Source organism: Oncorhynchus nerka, linkage group LG8, assembly GCF_034236695.1.
Source record: "Oncorhynchus nerka isolate Pitt River linkage group LG8, Oner_Uvic_2.0, whole genome shotgun sequence".
Taxonomy (NCBI): Eukaryota; Metazoa; Chordata; class Actinopteri; order Salmoniformes; family Salmonidae; genus Oncorhynchus; species Oncorhynchus nerka.
In genome coordinates, this window is record NC_088403.1 from 26101208 (window position 1) to 26126669 (window position 25462).

The window sequence follows — 25462 nt, forward strand, 5'->3', positions numbered from 1 at the left end:
ACTATTTTCTAAGAGATTTTGAAACACTTAAATGTCAGAAACATATTTGACAAATATCATCTTTATTGATTTTAAACTGAATCAGTGATTAACTACTGCTGCTACTGTGTGTCTAACAGGCCTATTGTGATGTAAATGAATGTTCCACATGACGAGTTCAACGTGACGAATTTAAAAGGCTGTGTACCATCATTAGTGTGTTCTGTTGCCTGTTAGTTATACTTGGCTACCTTCATAATAGGGGAGTGGTTAAAGACACTAAGTTTCATTTAGTCAGAAATGGTTTTGTCGCATGCTGGTCATCTGTTTTGTAGTTAATGGAGAGCAGAGTTCGACTTCATATTTGACTATATATATGTACAGTTCATGTGATTGCAAGGACCAACAGTCATGTGTTGTACGATGACAGACACAACAGCTCTGATCTACAAGGTCCTCTGTGCCCATAATGGGTCCTTTGAGCTGGGAGAATTGCGTGCAAACATTAGCACCATAGAAGATGACCTGGAAAGTGTGTTAGGGAATCAGGAGATGTTTACCTGTGCTGTCTCTAAGGGAAATAAACTGATAGTTGCCAAGACGAAGATGAGGTTATGCAGAGCTAAAGGATGTAGTGGCTGCAGCAATTTACACCTGTGTAAGTTCTACTTGTATGGAACATGTCCATCCAATGAGAGGTAAACCTTTTTTACTTTTCTGTTTTGTTTTTACTCTTGCAGTCATTTTACTTCTACTACTATTCTTTCTACTATTTTACGTCTTCCATTTTCTAAATTCACATGGTCTTACAGAATGTGACAGAGGTAATGCACTACACTATGAATGTCAATTGCTACAAGTTCATGGCAGTTTGTAGATTTGACATTTAAGCCATTTAAAAAGAAGTTTTTTTTAAATTAAGAGCTAAATAAGAAATCGGCTCTCGCTCTTGTGATTTCCAGACAAGGATGCCGTCTCTGCCATGAGCTGACGTCAGAGCACAACATCAGAGTCCTGAAAGAGCACCACCTGGAGGAACTGGACAGGAAGGAGCTGTGTACATTACTGCTGCAGAATGACAACGCCCTTTTACCCCCAGTATGTGCGTTATAGGCATTCAGGAAGTATTCAGACCCCTTGACTTGATCAAAATGTTACGTCACAGCCTTATTCTAAAATGGATTAAATATTTTTTTCCCCTCATTAATCTGCACCCAATACCGCATAATGACAAAGCGAAAACAAGCTTTTAGAAATTTGTGCAAATGTATTCGACATAAAAACAAATACCTTTTTTACATAGGAATTCAGACCCTTTGCTATGAGACTCGAAATTGAGCTCCGGTGCATCCTGTTTCCGTTCATCATGATTGAGATGTTTCGACAACACGACTGGTAAATTCAATTGATTGGACATGATTTGGAAAGGCACACCGGTCTATATTTTTTATCTTACCTTTATTTAACTAGGCAAGTCAGTTAAGAACAAATTCTTATTTTCAATGAGGAACAGTGGGTTAACTGCCTGTTCAGGGGCAGAACGACAGATTTGTACCTTGTCAGCTCGGGGATTTGAACTTGCAACCCTTTCGGTTACTAGTCCAACCCTCTAACCACTAGGCTATGCTGCCACCCCGGTCACACAATTGACAGTGCATGTCAGAGCAAAAACTAAGCCATGAGGTGTAGGAAATTGTCCGTTGAGCTCCGAGACAGGATTGTGTCGAGGCACAAATCTGGGGAAGGGTACCAAAATATTTCTGCAGCATTGAAGGTCCCCAAGAACACAGTGGCCTCCATCATTCTTAAATGGAAGAAGTTTGGAACCATCAAGACTTTTCCTAAAGCTGGCCGCCTAGCCAAACTGAGCAATTGGGGGAGAAGGGCCATGGTCAGGGAAGTGACCAAGAACCCGATGGTCACTCTGGCAGAGCTCTCGAGTTCCTCTGTTGAGATGGGAGAACCTTACGGAAGGACAACCATCTCTGCAGCACTCCACCAATCAGGCCTTTGTGGTAGGGTAGCCAGACGGAAGCCACTCCTCAGTAAAAGGCACATGACATCCCGCTTGGAATTTGCCAAAAGACACCTAAAGACTCTCAGACCAAGAGAAACAAGATTATCTGGTCTGATGAAACCAAGAATGAGCTCTTTGGCCTGAATGCCAAGAGTCACGTCTGGAGGAAATCTGGCGCCAGCCCTACAGTGAAGCATGGTGGTGGCAGCATCATGCTGTGGGGATGTTTTTCAGGGGCTGGGAGACTAGTCAGGATCGAGGGAATGTTTAATGGAGCAAAGTACAGAGAGATCCTTGATGACAATCTGCTCCAGAGCACTCAGGACTTCAGACTGGACAAAGTTTCACCTTCAACAGGACAACGACCCTAAGCACACTGCCAAGACAACGCAGGAGTGGCTTCGGGACAAGTCTCAATGTCCAATGATCGAACCAGATCTAAAATCTCTGGAGAGACCTGAAAATAGCTGCTCAGCGATGCTCCCGATCCAACCTGACCGAGCTTGAGAGGATCTGCAGAGAAAAGTGGGAGAGACTCCCCAAATACAGGTGTGCCAAGCTTGTAGTGTCACACCCAAGAAGAATCGAGGCTGTAATCGCTGCCAAAGGTGCTTCAACAAAGTACTGAGTAAAGGGTCTGAATAATTATGTAAATGTTTTTGCTGTGTCATTATGGGGTATTGTGTGTAGATTGAGGGGGGAAAAAATTATAATACATTCAATACATAAGGCTGTAACAAACTTTTTTTAAAGTCATACTTTCTGAATGCACTGTTTATGTCAGCCTCTGTACAATTTAAGTTGAATACAAGCATAAAGTGTCATATCCGTCATAATGATTGGACCAAAGCGCAGCGTGCGTAGAGTTCCACATATTTTAATTAATCAAACAAACCATGACGCTACCGGTGTGCACACAGGCAACTATTCGTAGACAAGATCCCACAAAGCACAATGAGGAAATGGCAATCAGAGACAACGATAAACAGCTGTCTCTGATTGGGAACCATACCAGGCCAACATAAACCATTAATCACCTAGATGACCCACCCTAGTCACTATCACGCCCCAACCAACAGAAAACAAACAGCTCTCTATGGTCAGGGTGTGACATAAAGATGCAATGCCAGAAGGGAACACAAGCTGATTCTTACTTTTGATTCACAGGCATTGTATATTCAATGTTTATTTCCCCATGTCCAAAATGACTACTGATAAATGCACAGACTTGGGGCTGTCATCCAAATGTGTGTACTAAACTGAGCATGCAGATATCTGTACAAATAATGCATTTGAATTGGGACTCTGATGCACTTAAATAGAGTTTGCACTTATCCAATGTCCTCATCAAGCCCTCATCAGGAGTGGTCTGTGTTTGTCTCCAGGTTTGCTTCACATACAACAAAGGTAGTGGAGAGTACGGATACTGTCCTGACAAGGAGAAATGCAAAAGACTCCACGTCTGTCAGCGCTACATTACAGGAACCTGTGCTGCAGAGGTGGACTGTGACAGGTCTCACGACTTCTACGAGCCCCACCCGCTCAACACCCTACAGCAGAAGGGAGTACCTAATGAACTGGTGGCATCCATGTTGTACACCTACCGCAACATCCAGGCAATCAGGGATACAATTGATGATAGTGACAACCCACGTTGGTAAGAGACCTTGTAGAGTAGCCTAAACTATCCTCGTCTCCGGGCTCAATTGCTATCGGATATAAATTCGGAGAGAGAGCTGGCAGGTGGCTGAGATTATACTGTACTGACCTGTATTTTCTTATAATGCTGTCTAACTTTCTCTACTCCTCCTCAGCAAAAAAGACTCTGGTAACCGCCTGCAGAAATCCAAAGCTTTACCAAACCACTGGGATAAATCTTCAGTACCTGAAACTGGATTCAAGGTTCATAATAATGTTCTAACTCATAAGATCTTCCATCTGGTCAGAAGGCAGTGAAACATAAAGCTATTACATTGGTAAAAGGAGGTGTTCTTTTCAAACGCATTCTCTCTAGAGGGTTGCTGTGCAGAGTTCCTCAGCTGAGCACAAGAATGTTCTGGATCTTTTCCATCAAACTATGACTGGCTTCAGTGTGACGACTATTGAGAGGGTGCAAAATCGGATCCTGTGGGAGGTCTTTTCGTGGTAAGAATCACAACTCCTCATGCCGAAAGTAATGTAAATCTACCCAAGAAATATATTCGTATTGTCTGCGTTAATCAAAGCAGTGACAACATACCATATGCAAACAGATGCAGCATGTTAATGGTAACTGGTACTTTCTAGTTTTCTAGCAGCAAACAAGCAGACACATGCAAATGCTATGAGGTGACATGCCAATGAAGATACTGTCAAATGCATCTGTTGTTCCTCTCCCAAGGCAAGGAGATGTGATGAGAAAGATAAACGCAGGGAAGGAGAATGAGAGGCAGCTCTTCCATGGAACAGACTCTAAACACGTGGACGCCATATGCCTGCAGAACATAGACTGGAGGATGGGTGGAACACAAGGAACGCCCTATGGGCAAGGTGAGTTCTGCATTTCACGTGATATCTAATAGATTTTTAAGTTTATATCAGAATGTATGTTACGTGGAAATGGCATTGGACCACATCTTTGTTTCTATGCTCTTTCACGTCACAATGTGGAAATACAGTGGAAAAGTTGACAAAACAAATGTATCTGTAATGTCACACACTCACTGTGATTGTTCTAATTCTAACCCATCTCTTTCCAGGAAGCTACTTCTCTAAGGATGCCAAGTTCTCCCACAGCTACACCAGCCAGTCAGAAGTCAGGTCCATGTTTGTTTGTCGTGTGCTGGTGGGAAATTACACGCAAGGACACTCCAGCTACCACTGCCCCCCCTCAAAAGATGGAAGTCACACCATCTCCTATGACAGCTGTGTGGATGATATCTACAACCCCTCTGTATTTGTGGTGGTCGGGAAGCATCAGGTTTACCCAGAGTACCTTATTCAGTACAGGGAAGGGTCCAGGCCTGGGACCTATGTTCCACCACCTAACTTTGTCCAGAACCAGAGCCACCACAACATGCACTGGACATCTATTCCAGTCATGCTACGCTCACCAGCCACCCCTGTGCTGCCCAACAATGCAAGGTTCAGATCTCCTTGCCCAACAGGACCTGCCTTTGCCCAGCCCACACTCAGTACCCAGCCACTATTTTCACACTACTCAAACCCACCCAGGCCTCCCTCCAATCCCTCTGTTTCAAACCCTTCAAGACAGAAAACTCCCAGACCTACCTTGCCACATGCTTCTGCACAGTTTGGCTCCCTTAACTCCTTGACACATCCATCGTTTCAGCCAGGCCTGATGACTTACGTCCCTCATCCACCACCCTGGGTCGGCTCTATGACCTCCATTCCACGCGCACCTCCACCCAGGACAAGATCACAGTTTGCTAAAATGAAAGCAAAAAGTACATCAATGGCATCACTAGATAATCTATAATCCTTGGTAGTCTAATTTGATTTATTTAGAGGGAAATTACCTTATGTGTAAATAAATTGTATTTATGGATTAAATTTTGAAATGTGTCCTTTTTAGCTCAGTTGGTAGAGCATGGTGCTTGTAATGCCATTGTAGTGGGTTTGATTCTCAGGACCACCCATACGTAAAGGGAATGCACGCATGACTGTAAGTCACTTTGGATAAAAGTGTCTGCTAAATGGCATTTATTATATAATGTGTAGTTCAGTGTTGACAAAATAATCCGAATTGGGCTGCCTGTGTAAACGCAGTCATAATAGTTTCTGAATGCACCACTGCATAAAATAAAACGTTCATGTTTTTTCTACTTTTTAAGGCGTTTGCTTCCCCCTAGGGGTGAAGTTGCTGAAATGCACCCGACTTATTCTGCATTACTCCTCACATCTAGTCAATTACTTTCTATTGGTCATTGAGTTTATTTAATTAAACACAGAAAGCCAACTACTTTACTAAATGTGTCAGCAGACCATAGGAAACGTGCTCATCGTATTCCCTGTTACTAGTTGAACATCACAGGAGGCTGCTGAGGGGAGAATGGTTCATAATAATGACCGAAACGGAGCAAATGGAATGGCATCAAACCCCTGGAAACCATGTTTGATGTATTTATCATTCCACCAATTCCTCTCCAGTCATTACCACAAGCCCGTTCTCCCCAATTAAGGTGCCACCAACCTCCTGTGTTGAACATCATAAAGGATAAAGTTATCCTTCTCCCCCTCCCCCCCCCCCCCTTAAAAGACCTAGATGCACTATTGTAAAGTGGCTGTTCCACTGGATGTCATAAGGTGAAAGCACCAATTTGTAAGTCGCTCTGGATAAGAGCGTCTGCTAAATGACTTAAATGTAAATGTAAATGTAAATCATTCTTGCTTGTTGCAAGGGTTTAACACACCAACGATGCATTTTTGACATGAAAATGGAATTATCATGCAGAAACACTACAAATTGACCAGCACATTGTTTAACTCCTGCACTCCAGATGATGTGATAGTAGCAGAAGATGTGTCAGAAGTAGTGCTCGATGTGGAGTGGTGAGACCCCGAGAGTGTGGAAGAGTCTGTGTAAGTGGGGGAGTATGATGAGTGAGAAAGTGTGTGATAAGGTGTGCTCAATGACGATGAAGGGGATAGTGGGTGAGAGGTACTGCTGGCAGAGAGAATGCGAGTAGCTCTTGCTGAGAGGGTGTGTCAGTTGAATGGAAAGTGTGCGAGAAGGGGTGCTGGCAGGGGTAGTGAGTGTGCCAGTTTTAAAAATAAAATAAAATAATTTTTTAATTTGACCTTTAACTAGGCAAGTCAGTTAAGAACAAATTCTTATTTTCAATGACGGCCTAGGAACTGTGGGTTAACTGCCTTGTTCAGGGGCAGAACGACAGTTTTGTACCTTGTCCGTTCGGGGAATTGAACTTGCAACCTTTCGGTTACTAGTCCAACGCTCTAACCACTAGGCTACCCTGCCGCCCCAAAACAGCAAGGTGTGGGCAGAGAGGGCACTGTTTGAGAGAGAGAGTGTGTAAGAGGGGGCACTGGCTGAAGGAGTGAGTGTGTGAGAGGGAGCACTGGGTGAGGGCGTGAGTGTGCGAGAGGGGATGCTGGGTGGCCAAGTGAGTATATAAAATGGGGTACTGGCTGTACGAGAGGGGGTACTGGCTGGGGTAGTGACTGTATAAGAGAGGCTGCTGGGTGGGGTAGTAAGTGTACGAGAGGGGGTGCTGGTTGGATAATGAGTTTTTGAGGGAGTTTGCAGAATAAGGGAGTGTAAGACCAATTAGCTTGACCTAGGGTGGTATCCAACAACTGATAACTTGGGGCTGGCTTCATGAGGAGTACAGATTGACTGAATCCCAATGGAGTTCAGGCAGGTTTTGGGAGACGTGAAGGGGGAAGAGAATCGCTTGGATTAGAGGAAGTGGTGGCAGCTTGAGATGGACTCAAAGTGTAGGAGCAGCTGTTGCTTGAATTCGGTTGGATGTTGGTTATTGGACTATGTAAGTGGATTGGATAGAGACAGTTTTGGGAGGAGCTGGAGCCGAAGAGGACGAGTGCATGACGCTATCATCATACTTGATGGGGAACTCGGGGAAACACCTGGTTAGTTTTAAACACCACATATATGGGTCCAGGACATTTCCACACAGCTGTCATAGAAAGTGGGGGTTCCCTCGTGTGTGGTCACCAACAACCACCCGAAAACAAACATGGACCTCACTCACTTGGCATCCCTGGCAAAGTAACTCCCTAAAACAGAGAAGATCATCAGTAAAACAAAATGACAGACTATAGTGAGATAATGACTGCTTCTAAAATCTGACTACACTTCTGACAGATGGTTAACATGAGGTACCTTCGCCGTACACAGTTCCGTTGGTTCCACACAGCCTCCAGTCGAAGTTATCTCTGCAAATGGCCTCTACGTGTTTTGGGTCCGTTCCGTGAAAGAGATGTAGCTCCTTGCTGTTTTGACCTCCATTGTTTTTTACTTCACCAAATCTCTTTTCTTAAAGAAAGAGGGATAAAAACAGCTGCTTCCCCATAATCTTGTTCAAGCCAGGGTTTACTTAGCATTTTGGAAGTAACACGCTGGGATTGTGTGTGAGAGTTGATGTAAACATACCACTGGAAGACTACCCAGAGGTCCCTGTTTTGGACCCTCTCGATGCTGGTGATTTGGAAGCCCCTCATGGTGTTGTTGAAAAGTCCCTGGACCTTCTGATAGTCCCTGTCAGAACTCAGAAGAGTGACTGTCTGCAGGAGGGGGAAACAAAATGGTTGTCACTGCTGAAACAAAAATCTGAACACTAACCTTCCTGTAAACCTAAGCAGAACAACCACATGTAAACAAGTGACCCTGTTTCCAGTATCAGTAATGGCAGACCACAGGGGGAAGTGTGGATGGAAGGTGATCTTCACTGAATCCGTGGCTCATGACTTCAAAATGTACACACTTGGATCCCTCACTGTGAAGCCATAAGAAAACGTAAATGGTAAAGCAATCAATCCCCATGACAAGAATGTACTTCATTCACACTGCAAATTATTTGTATCTAGTTTAATATGACATAACATACTGCACCTTTGTATCTTAGAAGGGTCACAGAAGTCTCTCTAGATTGCTTCGTTTTTCTGGCAGGGCAAACGAAGTCTGACCATTCTTCACTTCCCAATTGTAGGGCCTTTTATAGTGGATGCTCCAGCATTAATCTGAACAGACGTTAGGTTTATATAACAGACATTACATTTATGTAACAGTCTGTCATGAGAGACTTGTGTTAGCCAGAAGGACAAAATCATATCCTGCCATGGCCTCCATTCACAGAATTGATGCTAGGCTTCTAGTGTTGCTTTCAAAGGTTTATCAAATGAAGCACAACATAGTGCATTATTGTGGATGCACAGTATATGGTTGATGTTGTCCTATGGAGGAGGATATGGTATTGTGTATCTACTGACAACCTTTAGATCTAGATAAACTCATACCCAGCCAGCTATCCTGTATTCTTTTGGAGTAAGAAAAGGGGCAAAAAGTTCCCCTGATCTCAGGTGTTCTGCCAAAGCAAATGTGGGAAAGTTAAACCTCCCAGCAACGCTCTCCCTCTTTAACTTGACGTCCTTGTTTGCAGTACCCCTTGACAAAGAACAGCCAGATCTCATTCCTCACTGTCAACAAACAACTGATGTGTCATAAAAGAAATGCACCATCCTCCCCAATGTTAATATTGTCAATCAACCCTCCCCTTGTACTGCAAAAAAAAAAAAAACGAACAACCTCTCCCCTTATAAACTCAGCAAAAAAAAAAGAAACATCCCTTTTTCAGGACCCTGTCTTTCAAAGATAATTTGTAGAAATCCAAATAACTTCACAGATCTTCATGGCAAAGGGGTTAAACAGTGTTTCCCTGCTTGTTCAATGAACCATAAACAATTAATGAACCTGCACCTGTGGAACGGTCGTTAAGACACTAATAGCTTACAGACGGTAGGCAATTAAGGTCACAGTTATGAAAACTGAGGACACTAAAGAGGCCTTTCTACTGACTATGAAAAACACCAGAAGAAAGATGTCCAGGTGTGAACCTCCACAATTCTGGTTCATCCTTGGGAGCAATTTCCAAACGCCTGAAGGTACCACGTTTAGCTGTACAAACAATAGTATGCAAGTATAAACACCATGGGACCACGCAGCCGTCATACCACTCAGGAAGGAGACGTGTTCTGTCTCCTGGAGATGAACGTACTTTCGTGTGAAAAGTGCAACTCAATCCCAGAACAACAGCAACGGACTTTGTGAAGATGCTGGAGGAAACAGGTACAAAAGTATCTATATCCACAGTTAAACGAGTCCTATATCGACATAACCTGAAAGGCCGCTCAGCAATGAAGAAGCCACTACTCCAAAACTGCCATAAAAAAAAGCCAGACTACGGTTTGCAACTGCACACGGGGACAAAGATGGTACTTTGAGGAAAAATGTCCTCTGGTCTGATAAAACAAAAATAGAACTGTTCTAGGGGTGCTTTGCTGCGGTAGGGACTGGTGCATGTGGCATCATGTGGAATGAAAAATATGTGGATATATTGAAGCAACATCTCAAGACATTGTCAGGATTGTTCCGGTTTTGGCCACTAGATGCCCCCATTGTGCTTTTTTGACCCTTTTGTTTTCCCCTGTTTCCAGATTATTATTTGCACCTGTGCCTCGTTTCCCTTGAATGTATTTAAACCCTTAGTTTTCCTCAGTTCTTTGCTCTGTGTTTGAATGTTAGCACCCAGCCCCAGTGATGCTGTGAACATTTGTTACTCCAGTTGGGACTCTCGTGTGGTATTCTGTTTTTGTTCTCGTTTATTTATTTTTGATTATCTTGAGACTTTTTCCCTGCTGTACCTACCAACTTGTGGATTTACCTTTTCACTTGGAGGATTACCTCTTTCTATTGGAATTACTTTTGACGTTGTGGATTTATAATTTTGCCTGAAGTACTTTCCTTTTTACTTTATTAAAACACCGATTCAAGTACTGCTGTGTCTGCCTCATCTTCTGGGTTCTGCCGACTATTAGTGGCTCAGTTTGCTAAGTGACTTTCTCACACCGGGTCCTGACAGACATCAGTCAGGAAGTTAAAGATTGGTCAAATGGGTCTTCCAAATGGACAATGACCCCAAGCACACTTCCAAAGTTGTGGCAAAATGGCTAACAAAGTTAAGGTATTGGAGTGGCCATCACAAAGCCCTCCCTCAATCCTATAGAACATTTGTGAGCAGAACTGAAAAAGCATGAGCAAGCAAGGAGGACTACAAACCTGACTCAGTTACACCACCTCTGTCAGGAGGAATGGGCCATTATTCACCCAACTTATTGTGGGAAGCTTGTGGAAGGCTACTTCGAAACGTTAGACCGAAGTTAAACAAAAGGCAATGCTATCAAATACTAATTGAGTATGTAAACTTCTGACCCACTGAGAATGTGATGAAATAAATCACTGTTATTCTGACACTTCACATTCTTAAAATAAAGTAGTGATCCTAACTGACCTAAAACATGGATTTTTTACTCGGATTAAATGTCAGGAATGGTGTAAAACTGAGTTTAAATGTATTTGGCTAAAATGTATGTAAACTTCCAACTTCAACTGTATATACACACAAACAAAAAATAATTCTAAGTGTGTGATTTATTACTCCTGTCAACAGCACTGTATGAGCAGAGAAAAATACTTCCCTGCCCCTGTCAACAGCACCCCCAACCTAAAACATCTTCCCCCCTGTCAACAGCACCCCCAACCTAAAACATCTTCCCCCCCGTCAACAGCACCCCCAACCTAAAACATCTTCCCGCCCCTGTCAACAGCACCCCCAACCTAAAACATCTTCCCCCCGTCAACAGCACCCCCAACCTAAAACATCTCCCCCACCCCGTCAACAGCACCCACAACCTAAAACATGTTCCCCGCCCTGTCAACAGCACCCCAAACCTAAAACATGTTCCCCGCCCTGTCAACAGCACCCCCAACCTAAAACATGTTTCCCCCTGTCAACAGCACCCCCAACCTAAAACATCTTCCCGCCCCTGTCAACAGCACCCCCAACCTAAAACATCTCAACAGCACCCCCAGCCTAAAACATCTTCCCCACCCCCTGTCAACAGCACCCCCAACCTAAAACATGTCCCCCCCTGTCAACAGCACCCCCAACCTAAAACATCTTCCCGCCCCTGTCAACAGCACCCCCGCCCCGGTCAACAGCACCTCCAACCTAAAACATCTCCTCAACAGCACCCCCAACCTAAAACATCTTCCCCACCCCTGTCAACAGCACCCCCAACCTAAAACATCTCCCCCTGTCAACAGCACCCCCAACCTAAAACTACTTCCCCGCCCCTGTCAACAGCACCCCCAACCTAAAACATCTCCCCCCTGTCAACAGCACCCCCAACCTAAAACATCTTCTCCCCCCTGTCAACAGCACCCCCAACCTAAAACATCTTCTCCCCCTGTCAACAGCACCCCCAACCTAAAACATCTCCCCGCGGCCATGAACCTACGCAGAACATATTGACAAACAGATTGAAAGGTTAATAACGTCAACTTCTGTGCAGAGCCCTCGCTCCTTGCATCATCATCTATGGTAAATAAAGTATAATTGATGACCGGATCAAAAGATCAGTTCAGGGTAGAAATACTCTGTTGAATCTTCATAGGATAAGATGAGAAGAGCTCTATGATAAAAGACTCAAAGTTTCTAGAAAAGGAAGATTTATTTTTGTTCTCGTTTTAAAAACTGTGTTTTGGAAAACCACAACTGGATTAAAACCAACCATGTGCAATGCTACTCCGAGGGGATAACATACCGGAATCTAGACACCGGAATTATTGTCCCTGGGCTGTGAATCTCGGATATGGCTCTCTCTCCAGACACAGAGACAGGGAATAGATAGATTTGGGATAGAGCCGGAACTCTGTGTAAATATCAATGGTTCAGGACATGACATACTATATTACTCAAGGTGCCAACCAGCCACATAGAACCAACCCACATTTGGCTTTTTAAAGAGGCAGAGACCAAAGCACAGAAAATATCAGGTTTAACACAGAAGCTGCATTGAAAAGGCAATTAGGCCTGGCCACTATCATCATCATCATCATCACAGTGATAAGTAGCTTACAGAGTGGGTGGGGCCAGAGCTGCATCACTCACTTCCCTCCCACCCTCCCATCTCTGTCCAATCAGACGATAGCATCAAAGGCATTTAGAATGTTCATTTTGTTCTGTTCTCATTGTAAAAAGGCAAAAAAATATGAAACATTTCAGAGAAAACAAATAAAATGTGTTCAAATCTGTCTGAACCATTTGGTAGAAGTCAAATCCTTTGTTCAGCCCATTCTGAACAGAGCTTAATTCCTATTTCACAACAATGACATTATCATCAATATTAAAGGAGGAATCAGAAATTAGGTTTGTGTGTCAGGTCAGAGGTTACCTCCCCCAGATCCATCAAAGACTGGCAGAGGATATCACAGTTAGCATGTTAGCGGCTAAAGGGTCAGTCTATGCATTTCCTTTGGGAGAGAGAACACATAACTCTTGGGGTGAATTCACCCCTTATAGACTAGACCCGTGGCAGTTCCACTGCATCTGTTAATAGACTATATAGAGTACATAAGACACCATTTATCCACAAACCCGCATACCAGTACACAGAAACAAGAGGCAGTCCTGCAGTTCATTACCATTCCTTTGTAAAAAATTAACCACCCTTCACGGACACTCAGACAAATATTACACTTTAAAAAAGAAACATTGTCCTTTGTCTTTTTTTTCCTTCCAATTATAAAACATGTCATCACTTGACAGTACAGGTACACACAGACAAAGCGCTCTCACATGGAGAACACCCCCACCCCCTGTACATACACTGACACACAAGTCTCATTCCTGTCAGTGTGAGTGTGGGTGAATGTGTATCATAGTGGCTTGGGGGGGTGGGAGTGAGACTATGTGTGGATCAGAGCCAGAGGTCTTTAATACTGTCAGTGTGAGTGTGGGTGAATGTGTATCATAGTGGCTTGGGGGGGTGGGAGTGAGACTGTGTGTGGATCAGAGCCAGAGGTCTTTAATACTGTCAGTGTGAGTGTGGGTGAATGTGTATCATAGTGGCTTGGGGGTGGGAGTGAGACTGTGTGTGGATCAGAGCCAGAGGTCTTTAATACTGTCAGTGTGAGTGTGGGTGAATGTGTATCATAGTGGCTTGGGGGTGGGAGTGAGACTGTGTGTGGATCAGAGCCAGAGGTCTTTAATACTGTCAGTGTGAGTGTGGGTGAATGTGTATCATAGTGGCTTGGGGGTGGGAGTGAGACTGTGTGTGGATCAGAGCCAGAGGTCTTTAATACTGTCAGTGTGAGTGTGGGTGAATGTGTATCATAGTGGCTTGGGGGGGTGGGAGTGAGACTGTGTGTGGATCAGAGCCAGAGGTCTTTAATACTGTCAGTGTGAGTGTGGGTGAATGTGTATCATAGTGGCTTGGGGGGGTGGGAGTGAGACTGTGTGTGGATCAGAGCCAGAGGTCTTTAATACTGTCAGTGTGTTAGTGTAATTAAGGTGATGTAAGTACGACTCCGCAAAAGACAGGGAACCAATCGAGTGACCCCTTGTTTCCCCTATAAAGGTTATATGTAAAGCTTACCACCTGTATAGTGCAGTTCAATGTCCTATTGAGATTGACAACCACACAAAGACCAGTGTCCGCAATAATACTGTATGTGACTGGTCCTGCTTCCTCTGTAGCCACCATCTGATTGGTCAGTCTTGCTTTCCTGTAATTTGTACTGTAGTGGCACACTGGCACTGTTTGGAAACAATTTCCCTCAAGGAGTTCTGCCCAAACTCCAAAAGACAGAGAGGGGGAGAGACACAAGGGTGGTGGGGTGTAAGGCTACATTGTAAACGCCGCCCCATTTAATCTATCACTATGACAACGTCACAGAGTTCCAAAGTCGCAAGCTCGGTGTGGGTGGTGCCAAACCCACAGTGTGAGGGGGACAAACTCAGACTGGGTGGAGACTTGCTTAACATGGGAGGAGTCTAGCTCAGTGTGGGAGGAGCATGCGTTCCAGGGCACACTGCAGGTGCTCCCAGTTCTTCCAGATGACCACCAGTAGGGATAAACCCATGCAGGTGAAAGCCAGGTGCATGCGGCTCCGCAGGAGGGGCGCGGTGAACTTGGCCGCCGTGGAAACGCACACCAGGATCACCGTGACGATGGCCAGCATGATGTTGATGCATTTCCCCAGCAGCACCTTGGCGTCTGTGTTCTCCACCTGTACCGTCTGCTGCTGCTGCTGCTGGAGCTCCAGCTTAGAGACACGCGTCTGACACGACTCCAGAGCCTCCTGTAAACACAGAAAAACACACGCATTCAGTTAACATTTGACACACAGGCTTAGATAAAGTTACTGACCATATACAGCTTAGATAGATTTGCAGAGGGCATGTTTGTATGTATGTATGTGCGTGTATGTGTGTGTATATACCTGGATGTCCCTAGCTCTCTCGTAGGCCTGGTAAGCCACCTTCTCCTCGATGCTGGCCAGCTCCTGCTTCAGGTTACTGGTCTCATGCTGGTGCAACTCTGTCAGGTCATTTAACTGGTCCTCTAACCGCTCAAACCTATTAGGGAGAGAGAGAAAGAGAGAGAGAGAGAATGAGGAGTCTTATTATTGAATGCACAGCTTTAAATCCAAACCTGTGTGTCCATCTCTTCCTTCACCAATGTGTGTGTGTGTGTGTTCTCTGTTTGTGGTGTGTGAAGCATTATCTACATAAGCATGTTGATACATCAGCCCCAAGTTGACAGTATCAACAGCCAACAATATTAAAAACAAGATTATGGTTCAAGGTGGGAAATAGTGAAGCAGGCCTAGATAATCATAAAGTGAAACAGCTAGAACGATGGTGGTCTGCATGGAGGATGTTGTTGGTGCGTCTGCATGGAGGATGTTGTTGGTGCGTCTGCATGGAGGATGCATGGAGGATGTTGTTGGTGCGTCTGCATGGAGGATGTTGTTGGTGCGTCTGCATGGAGGATGTTGTTGGTGCGTCTGCATGGAGGATGTTGTTGGTGCGTCTGCATGGAGGATGTTGTTGGTGCGTCTGCATGGAGGATGTTGTTGGTGCGTCTGCATGGAGGAAGACTCATGGGGAGAAGTGTCTGAAAGATTAGGTTCTTTTATACCCAGAAATGAGGGTGTGTTTGTGCTTGCTTGCTGTGTTGATTTGTGTGTGTAGGTCTGTGTGTGTGTGTGTGTGTTCTTCATTGTGTCTGCACCAACCTGTATCTCTCCTCCTGCAGCGTCTGTGTGATGAAGCTGTAGTCACTCTTGAACTGGCTTTTCAGTGACTCCATGTCTTCGGTCAGCTGTGCCTGGGCCTCCCTAATCTCCCTGACCTCCTCCAGCACCTCCCCCAGCCTCGCTTGAGAGTCTGACCTCCCCGGCCCACCCCCTGACCCCAACCCCGACCCCCCCGCCGGGTTCCCGTTGGAGTCCGCCGACACAGAGGTCCCCGTGGAACATTCGTCGTCGCTGGGGTACTTGGCCTTGGCAATCGTGGTGGCGCTGCCACTCAGCGCCCGGGCCCCGCCTTCTGCCTGGAGCCCCGCCCCCGTCTCCATGGAGCTCTTCATGTGGGCAATGTTGTCTGCGCTGCCGAACTTGTTGCGGATGAGGTTGGCGAACTCCCGCGACTTGTTGAAGAAGAAGGGGGGCGAGAGGGAGACCCCGGGGCCGATGGTCTTGACCTTGTCCATTGCCGGGTTGCGCGCGCTGGCCGAGCTGACGTCCCGCAGGCTGCCGTCCTTTTGGCCCTCCTTTCCCCCCTCCCCCCGGGCATCCCTGGGCAGGTGCTTGGCCCCGTTGGCCTCCTCCTTCATCCGACGGTGGTACTGCTCCAGCTTCCTCTGCAGCTGGGCGATGCTGTGGGCAGACTTCTGGTTCTTCTTCTCAAACACCTGGCAGACCCACAGGAGAGGCAAAGGGTCAAATTAAATATACTGCTATAATTGCAGCATTTTCTTTAAAAAGAGGCTTGTAAACATTCAGCGCACTTGGCAGATGCAGTTATGTAGCAACATAAAAGGAGAAATCAGTGGGATGTAATTGGACTGACCTGGCGTATGCGTGCCACCTGCTGCTTGTCAGCGTTGTTGACCAGTTTGAGGTACTCTGCCACATTCTGGTCCCTGGCTGTCTGTTCCACCTTGATCTGCTCTGTCACCTTGGGGGAGATCAACGAGTCAACACAGAGACTAACACACAGGTGGGCCCATGCAGTTGCTCGCTCTTTCTCCATCTCACACACACACACACACACACACACACACACACACACACACACACACACACACACACACACACACCTTGAGTATCTTCTGCTGCAGGCTGTCGATGGCCAGGCGGCCCTTAGTGAAGTCCAGGCCCACGCCCCCCTCGCCCCCGTCAGACACCAGGTTGGACTCAGAGCCCCCCCGCCGCATCGGTACCGGGAGGCTGAGGATGTTGTTACCATCGCTGCCACGCTCCGCCTAGACACACACACACACACACACAGAGAGAGAGAGACACACAGAGAGAGAGAGACACACACACAGAGAGAGAGAGAGACACACACACAGAGAGAGAGAGAGAGAGAGACACAGAGAGAGAGAGAGAGAGAGAGACACAGAGAGAGAGAGAGGGACACACACAGAGAGAGAGAGAGAGAGAGAGGGACACACAGAGAGAGAGAGAGAGGGACACACACAGAAAGAGAGAGAGGGACACACACAGAAAGAGAGAGAGGGACACACACACAGACATATAAGATATTGAGAATGTCACTTCAAAGAGAATGTTGTCAATTCAATGTACACTACATTAAATGACTCATGCATGTATGATAGGACAGTATGAGCTCAGCCAAGTTTATGGTAAATCTCATAGCAGCGTATAGTTAGTAAGATAGATATTGATCATGTTATTGAGTGGTAATTGTTTTATCACACTGTAATACACTGTCATCATAATCTCATCTCTTGTAATGTAAACACAAGCTCCATTTCTAGGACTGACTGACTGACTGTGCACTTGTGTCAGTCTGTGCGCCCTCTAACCCATTCCCCAGTCTGTGCGCCCTCTAACCCATTCCCCAGTCTGTGCGCCCTCTAACCCATTCCCCAGTCTGTGCGCCCTCTAACCCATTCCCCAGTCTGTGTGCCCTCTAACCCATTCCCCAGTCTGTGCGCCCTCTAACCCATTCCCCAGTCTGTGCGCCCTCTAACCCATTCCGGCATTGAGAAAAATAACTGAATAGGAGGATAGAGGACACAAGATGCATGAAACAGAGAGCTCTAAGTCTCCTCTCTTTGCCAACTTTGATGGCTCTACTGAGTGGCTAGAGAAGTTCGTAGCCTCTGGGTTTACAGGCGCAGCCTCTGATGCAGAAACGGCTTTGACTGTTAACTACAGGGACAGAGGATGATTGCGTAATAAACCAACTGGACTTCAGTACAACTGGACTGTCTGTAACCTGACTATATAACTACACTGTTACCTTGGCAGCCAGCAAACAAAGCCAACACACACACACAGACACATAACCACACACACACAAGGCATAGCCAGCTTGTCCTCATCTATATTTTACAGGGCCTTCTCATGTCCAACAGTAACTGATGAGATTAACACATACAGTCTCTCTCTCAGATTCCCCACACCTCTCCCTCCCTCCCTCCCTCCATCCTCAGATTCCCCACACCTCTCCCTCCCTCCCTCCCTCCATCCTCAGATACCCCACACCTCTCCCTCCCTCCATCCTCAGATACCCCACACCTCTCCCTCCCTCCCTCCCTCCATCCTCAGATACCCCACACCTCTCCCTCCCTCCATCCTCAGATACCCCACACCTCTCCCTCCCTCCCTCCCTCCATCCTCAGATACCCCCCTCTCCCTCCATCCTCAGATACCCCACCCCTCCCTCCCTCCCTCCATCCTCAGATACCCCACACCTCTCCCTCCCTCCCTCCCTCCATCCATCCTCAGATACACCTCTCCCTCCCTCCATCCTCAGATTCCCCACACCTCTCCCTCCATCCTCAGATTCCCCACACCTCTCCCTCCCTCCATCCTCAGATTCCCCACACCTCTCCCTCCCTCCCTCCCTCCCTCCATCCTCAGATTCTCCACACAACTCTCTCTCTCTCTCTCTCTCTCTGTCAGTACCAGTTAACTAGGTCAAACACTATCCTGTAGCACTCAGGCCCAGGGCACAGATGGCCCCACCAGTCCGTAACCAGGCTATTCTGCCTGGGTTAGAACCTACACCCACATTATTGACTCAGTGTGGCCAGATAATTAGCTGACCCTTTTTATTTTTTATTTTACTAGGCAAGGCAGTTAAATAAGAACAAATTCTTATTTACAATGACGGCCTAGGAACAGTGGGTTAATTGCCTTGTTCAGGGGCAGAAGGACAGATTTTTACCTTGTCAGCTCGGGGGTTCGATCAACCAACCTTTCGGTTACTGGCACAACGCTCTAACCACTAGGCTATCTGCCGCCCCGACAGGCTACCCTTACATGACCCCAACAAGCCGGAGGGATGAGGAACAGCAAGCGCTGACATGTCGTCTGTCCCATCTATCACACAGACACAGTACACGCCACTTCCTGCCCACCTCATCAAATCTGGGAGATGGGGGAGATTCAAGTATGGTAACTAACATTTCTGTGGTGTCTCAGTCAGTATTCCAAAAAAAGAACAGGGTGGAAACTGAGTCTGAGAAAGGGAAGAGACACACACCATATGTTACAAATCTACATATGGGGTGTGTAGTGTTGACTGTCCCCGGGCCAGTGCTGAACTCAGGTCAGTATTTGTCCTCCAAACAGGGCTGGTATTAAAGCCAGTCAGATTACAATTTCACATTTGTTGTGCAGATGGCGCGCGCACGCACACACACACACACACACACACACACACAAGCCTGTGTCCTCTTCCTCTCTACTCTGTCTAAACACCCAACTGAAAAAAACACAACACACACTGCAACACAACAAAACATGATGAGGCAGACACACTGCCTGGAGAGAGATATTTGTTAGTTGTAGCGTTGTGTGTTCTATGTAGGCCAGAGCTGCTCAGCGTGTTTCACACAGGTCACACACGCACACACATCTGAACAACGTCTTGGTACAGGAAATCACAGTATGACCTCGCCTGAGGGACAATACACACTGGCATCGATGTACTGGATTTTCTCATAAAAACGAACACAAATCAGAACAGAAGAAAAGCCAGAAACAAAGTCATTGTCAGGAGATGAACAGTTCTAGAAGAGGCTTCAGTTGGTGTGAAATTCATGACCAAGAGGTGGTAATAGGACGTAGGCTACTTGAGATTGTCAAACCCATTTGATAAGCCCTAGCTAGCATGGATCTGTCCTATCAGTAGAAGGGCGATTTCCACGCCAGAGGAAGCAGAGTATTTCCTGTAGGTCGTTGGCAAAAAATGTACAATTAAATCTAGTTTTATCTCACCTTGTAACACATCAAAATGTGGAAAAAAGTCAAACAGTGTGAATACTTTCTGAAGGCACTGGATAGGTCTAAAAAGGCACACAGATAAGTGTGTGTGTGTGTGTGTGTGTGCACGCGTGTGCATGTACGTGTGTGTGTGCGTGTCTGAATGAGCTGATAATTGAGTAAAAGTAGAGACTGCAGCACACACACTCTAAACCATTTGTGTGTGTGTGTGTGTGTGTGTGTGTGTGTGTGTGTGTGTGTGTGTGTGTGTGTGTGTGTGTGTGTGTGTGTACTCATGCGCGTGAGAGAGAGCCTGTGAGGGAGACCGTCACAATGAGATTGGTGAGTTTCAAATAAAGGGAATTGGTTTAAAGAGATGAGACGTCACAAACTATCCCCCCGGGCAGTCACTCACAGGAAGTGACCTCACAGTGGACCCGTCATGACCCCACCAGCCATTCTATAACAGCATTACCCAACAGCCTAATCACTACGATCTAGGACATCACAGGTGCTCTGTGAGTTAAGTAGCACTGTTGTGGTACCACACCTCTGGTTCTTACACAACCTGCCCACCAGCCACCTACAGTATCCATACTTGAATCTGACACTGAGAAATCCACATAGCAGATCAGAGGGTGGAGATACTACCATATTGCTTACTGTAGTGTATAGCAGAACTTCACAACTCTTTCCAATCTACATGAAGTGTAATGGACTGCTATGGGTATAGGGGTTGTCTGTGGACTGCAGGGCCAGACAGGGTTTATACCCTCCACAGTGTTGAGCGTGATACGGACTAGCCTATCCTTGGTGATTTGTAGCACAGCCTCCTCAAACACTGGAGGCCAGACTCACTGCATCATTCTGTCAACCCATGGCCTTGCAAAGCAAAGCACAGCACAGAATAAATGTGTTGCAAACCTACTCAACCTGCATAACAATATATCGACCATTTAGCAGTTCCGTTCAGAACACTGCTCCCTCCATCTGCTCCCAAAAAGACCTGAAATATAGGACTTCAAAATGTTTTGATGTCTATATTTTTTTAAAGCGCTGAATCTGGTTGGGTGTATATATAAAATCATTGATTCCTGTCGTGTATTTATCCCCCTCTGGGCTACTAGTCTTCCTCTCCTCTGCTCCCACTTCCTACCTGTTCCAACTCCACTGTCTACTAGCCTACTGTTTGTCTGGTCATTGTTTTGAACTGTTCTGCCTGCTGTGCTGCCTCTTAGCCTGGCTGGCACTGTGAATGAAAAGAGGTCCCCAGACCGATGCTTGACATGGGCAGGAGCTCAGCGGAGCTGAGTACCAGTACTTTAAAATGTTCTACTGCTTGAGCTCGTGTTCCTCTTATAGAATATTAGCGAAAAAGTATTGTGGAGCTCCTGCGCCTAATTATAAACAGTACCAGCACACAAAATGAGTACCGGGAACCTATTTCAGTCCAAGTCAAGCAATGCCACAGACTCGCCTGGTATGATTAAATAACCGATTTTAAGGGCTGGAAATATTTAGTTGGTTGCTGGTCTGAGTGTGTGTGTGTGTGTGTGATGTGAAATTGAAGTGAAGTGTTTGAAGTGAAGCCAGCCAAAGCTCCAGGCTCTATGGGGGAAAGGGGAGCAGTAGGGACTGTGTACCCAGGGAGGGTAGCCTACTCTGGGGCAGACGAGCTATCAGGCCCCCTGGGGCTCCTCCGCAGAAGGTTGTGCCATTTCCACTGAGATGGATGCAACATTAAACATAAAACACACACTGCGCAAAGAAACGCACACACACACACACACACACACACACACACACACACAGACAGTAGCCACACCCCCAAGCGTATATCTGCATAACATAATCCAGTTTAGTGTGAAATGGTAGTTGATGAGTCGATTTGAGCAGAACCGGGTTTTGACCAGATCCCAGACCCAACCAAACGGATTCGCTCTGCAGTCCGCAAACCAGCACACACACACACACACACACACACACACACTTCAGCAAGAAAAAAAAACCTGTGTTCTGTCAACTCAGCCCTACTCTCAGAGACAGGCGAAACAGGACACTCTCTCTATGAGTGTGTGTGTGCAGCAGTGGCAGCTTTACCTTTGGTTTTACACTCAAAGAGCACTCACACACACTTACTAGTAAATCAGGTCAACCCCTGGGCTGGGCTAATATAGGGCTGGGCTCTGGCAGTTAAACATACCTGGGTTACTGCTACATGCCTTGACCTGCAGTGCATACACTACACACACACACACACACTACACACACACACACACAGAGTGAATGCAGGTAACACAGGACTGCCACAGACTGTACCACATGATGGAAGAGTGTTTATGGTATTTAAGCTACACTGAGTTGCTCTCCTCTTGCCCACTCCCCTGTGTATGAGTGGAGAGAATCACCACTTGGATTTCTATATAACCAGCTCAGCACTGAAGTGACAGAGGGTTAGGACGTGTGACTGTGTGTGTCAGGGAGTCATCCCTCCTGGGAAGCACACTTTCTTAGACAATGTTCCAGCAGAGAGAACGAGAAAGAAAACAAAGAGAACGAGAAAGAAAACAAGAGAACAAAGAGAACGAGAGAGACGGTGAGAAATAGAGATCAAAGTATGACAGCCAATTTATAAGTTAGAGATAACAAACTCCTCCAGTTTCTCTCAGTCTTTTTAAGTGTACAGATAAAGTCTGATGAGCCTTTAGCGGGCCTGCAGTGGAGCACATCCGCCCCAGAGGTCTCATTAGCACCGACTTGGACGCATCCCGGAGAGGAGTGTGTGTGTCTAATTAATCATTTGGGGTGGTTTCAAACCTAATAAAGTGACCCTGCTACCAGGCCCCGAGCAAGTAGAGCACAGCCCTCAATATCTCACTGCTAAGGGCCAAGTACATTAACACACACTCTTATAGAGACGTAAAGAGGGTGGAGACGTAAAGAGGGTGGAGACGTAAAGAGGGTGGAGACGTAAAGAGGGTGGAGACGTAAAGAGGGTCCCCAAAGCCAGGCCAAGGACAGCACTCAGATGGAGAGAATATGTCATGTAACAGGGAGAGAGAGAGAGAGAGAGAGAGAGAGCGAGCCAGGGGAGGTGACAAAAGAGAGAGATCCATCCTAAAAAAATCAATAGACTGTTAAGGGCCCAGTGTGGTCAAAAACAAGATTTTCCTGTTTTATATTTATTTCCAAACTATGAGGTTGGAATAATACTGTGAAAATTATGTTAATGTACTTTTCGTGTAAGAGCTGTTTGAAAAGACTGCCTGAAATTTCAGCCTGTTTTGGTGGGATGGAGTTTTGACCTGATTGATGACATCACCAAGAGGAATTTAGTTAATAGACCAATAAGAAAGAATTCCAAACCTCTCTGCCAATAAAAGCTCGTTTTCAGCTTTTCCCAAAACAATCACAGTAAGGTATTTAATTGTTACCCAGAAATGAGTTGATATTGAGATGAAAATGGCTGCATTGGATAACAACATATACACGCACTAATTAAAACACCGGTGGATAAATAAAGATACACAGTACAGACATTGAACAACACACACGCACAAATCCAGGAACACACACTATTCTTGTAACACTTGGGAGAGGTAAGGCTGGGAAGAAAATGTGTATGTGTGTATGTGGTGTCTGCCTGTACGTACGTGGTGTCTGCCTGTCTGTACGTACGTGGTGTCTGCCTGTCTGTACGTACGTACGTGGTGTCAGTCTGTACGTATGTACGTGGTGTCTGCCTGTCTGTACGTACGTACGCGGTGTCTGCCTGTCTGTCTGTCTGTACGTACGTACACGGTGTCTGCCTGTCTGTACGTACGCGGTGTCTGCCTGTCTGTACGTACGTACGCGGTGTCTGCCTGTCTGTACGTACGCACGCGGTGTCTGCCTGTCTGTACGTACGTACGCACGCGGTGTCTGCCTGTCTGTACGTACGTACGCACGCGGTGTCTGCCTGTCTGTACGTACGCGGTGTCTGCCTGTCTGTACGCGGTGTCTGCCTGTCTGTCTGTACGTACGTACGCGGTGTCTGCCTGTCTGTCTGTACGTACGTACGCGGTGTCTGCCTGCCTGTCTGTCTGTCTGTACGTACGTACGCGGTGTCTGCCTGTCTGTCTGTACGTACATACGTACGCGGTGTCTGCCTGTCTGTACGTACGTACATACGTACGCGGTGTCTGCCTGTCTGTACGTACGTACATACGTACGCGGTGTCTGCCTGTCTGTACGTACGTACGCGGTGTCTGCCTGTCTGTACGTACGTACGTACGCGGTGTCTGCCTGTCTGTACGTACGTACGCGGTGTCTGCCTGTCTGTACGTACGTACGCGGTGTCTGCCTGTCTGTACGTACGTACGCGGTGTCTGTCTGTACGTACGTACGCGGTGTCTGTCTGTACGTACGTACGCGGTGTCTGTCTGTACGTACGTACGCGGTGTCAGTCTGTACGTACGTACGCGGTGTCAGTCTGTACGTACGTACGCGGTGTCAGTCTGTACGTACGTACGCGGTGTCAGTCTGTACGTACGTACGCGGTGTCAGTCTGTGCGTGCGTCTGCGCGGTGTACGCGGTGTCAGTCTGTACGTACGTACGCGGTGTCAGTCTGTACGTACGTACGCGGTGTCAGTCTGTACGTACGTACGCGGTGTCAGTCTGTACGTACGTACGCGGTGTCAGTCTGTACGTACGTACGCGGTGTCAGTCTGTACGTACGTACGCGGTGTCAGTCTGTCTGTACGCGGTGTGTCAGTCTGTCTGTACGAACGTACGCGGTGTCAGTCTGTCTGTACGAACGTACGCGGTGTCTGCCTGTCTGTACGTACGTACGTGGTGTCAGTCTGTACGTACGCGGTGTCAGTACGTACGTACGCGGTGTCTGCCTGTCTGTACGTACGTACGCGGTGTCTGTCTGTAACGCACGCGGTGTCTGTCTGTACGCACGCACGCGGTGTCTGTCTGTACGTACGCACGCGGTGTCTGTCTGTACGTACGTACGCGCGGTGTCTGTCTGTACGTACGCGGTGTCAGTCTGTCTGTACGTACGCGGTGTCTGCCTGTCTGTACGTACGCATGCGTACGCGGTGTCTGCCTGTCTGTACGTACGCACGCGGTGTCTGCCTGTCTGTACGCACGCGCGGTGTCTGCCTGTCTGTACGTACGCACGCGGTGTCTGCCTGTCTGTACGTACGTACGCCGGTGTCTGTCTGTACGTACGCACGCGGTGTCTGTCTGTACGTACGCACGCGGTAAAACGCGGTGTCTGTCTGTACGTACGTACGCGGTGTCAGTCTGTACGTACGCACGCGGTGTCAGTCTGTACGCACGACGCGGTGTCAGTCTGTACGTGCGCGGTGTCAGTCTGTAACGCGGTGTCAGTCTGTACGTACGTACGCGG

The 25462-nt window shown here is 46.8% G+C and overlaps 2 protein-coding genes across 3 annotated transcripts in view; one reads left to right on the top strand and one right to left on the bottom strand.

Moving 5' to 3' along the window:
* Positions 1-301: 301 nt before the first annotated feature.
* LOC115121293 (protein mono-ADP-ribosyltransferase PARP12-like) lies at positions 302-5820 on the top strand. The gene is made up of 7 exons (XM_029650351.2): positions 302-677; positions 942-1077; positions 3382-3653; positions 3811-3898; positions 4011-4141; positions 4377-4525; positions 4735-5820. Exons 1-7 carry the CDS (start codon positions 391-393, stop codon positions 5472-5474), a joined length of 1803 nt encoding a protein of 600 aa, XP_029506211.2. The 5' UTR covers positions 302-390; the 3' UTR covers positions 5475-5820.
* A 6426-nt stretch (positions 5821-12246) lies between these two features.
* Positions 12247-25462, bottom strand: part of LOC115121294 (transmembrane and coiled-coil domain protein 3-like) — a 46951-nt gene continuing 33735 nt past the window's right edge. For both annotated transcript variants that reach the window (XM_065021575.1, XM_065021574.1), the window contains exons 2-6: positions 16922-17086; positions 16672-16779; positions 15837-16513; positions 15039-15174; positions 12247-14897 (exon numbers count right to left, since the gene is read on the bottom strand). In XM_065021575.1, coding sequence (XP_064877647.1) covers positions 14595-14897; positions 15039-15174; positions 15837-16513; positions 16672-16779; positions 16922-17086 — 1389 coding nt within the window. In that variant the 3' untranslated portion in view covers positions 12247-14594. The remainder of the gene's footprint in view (positions 14898-15038; positions 15175-15836; positions 16514-16671; positions 16780-16921; positions 17087-25462) is intronic.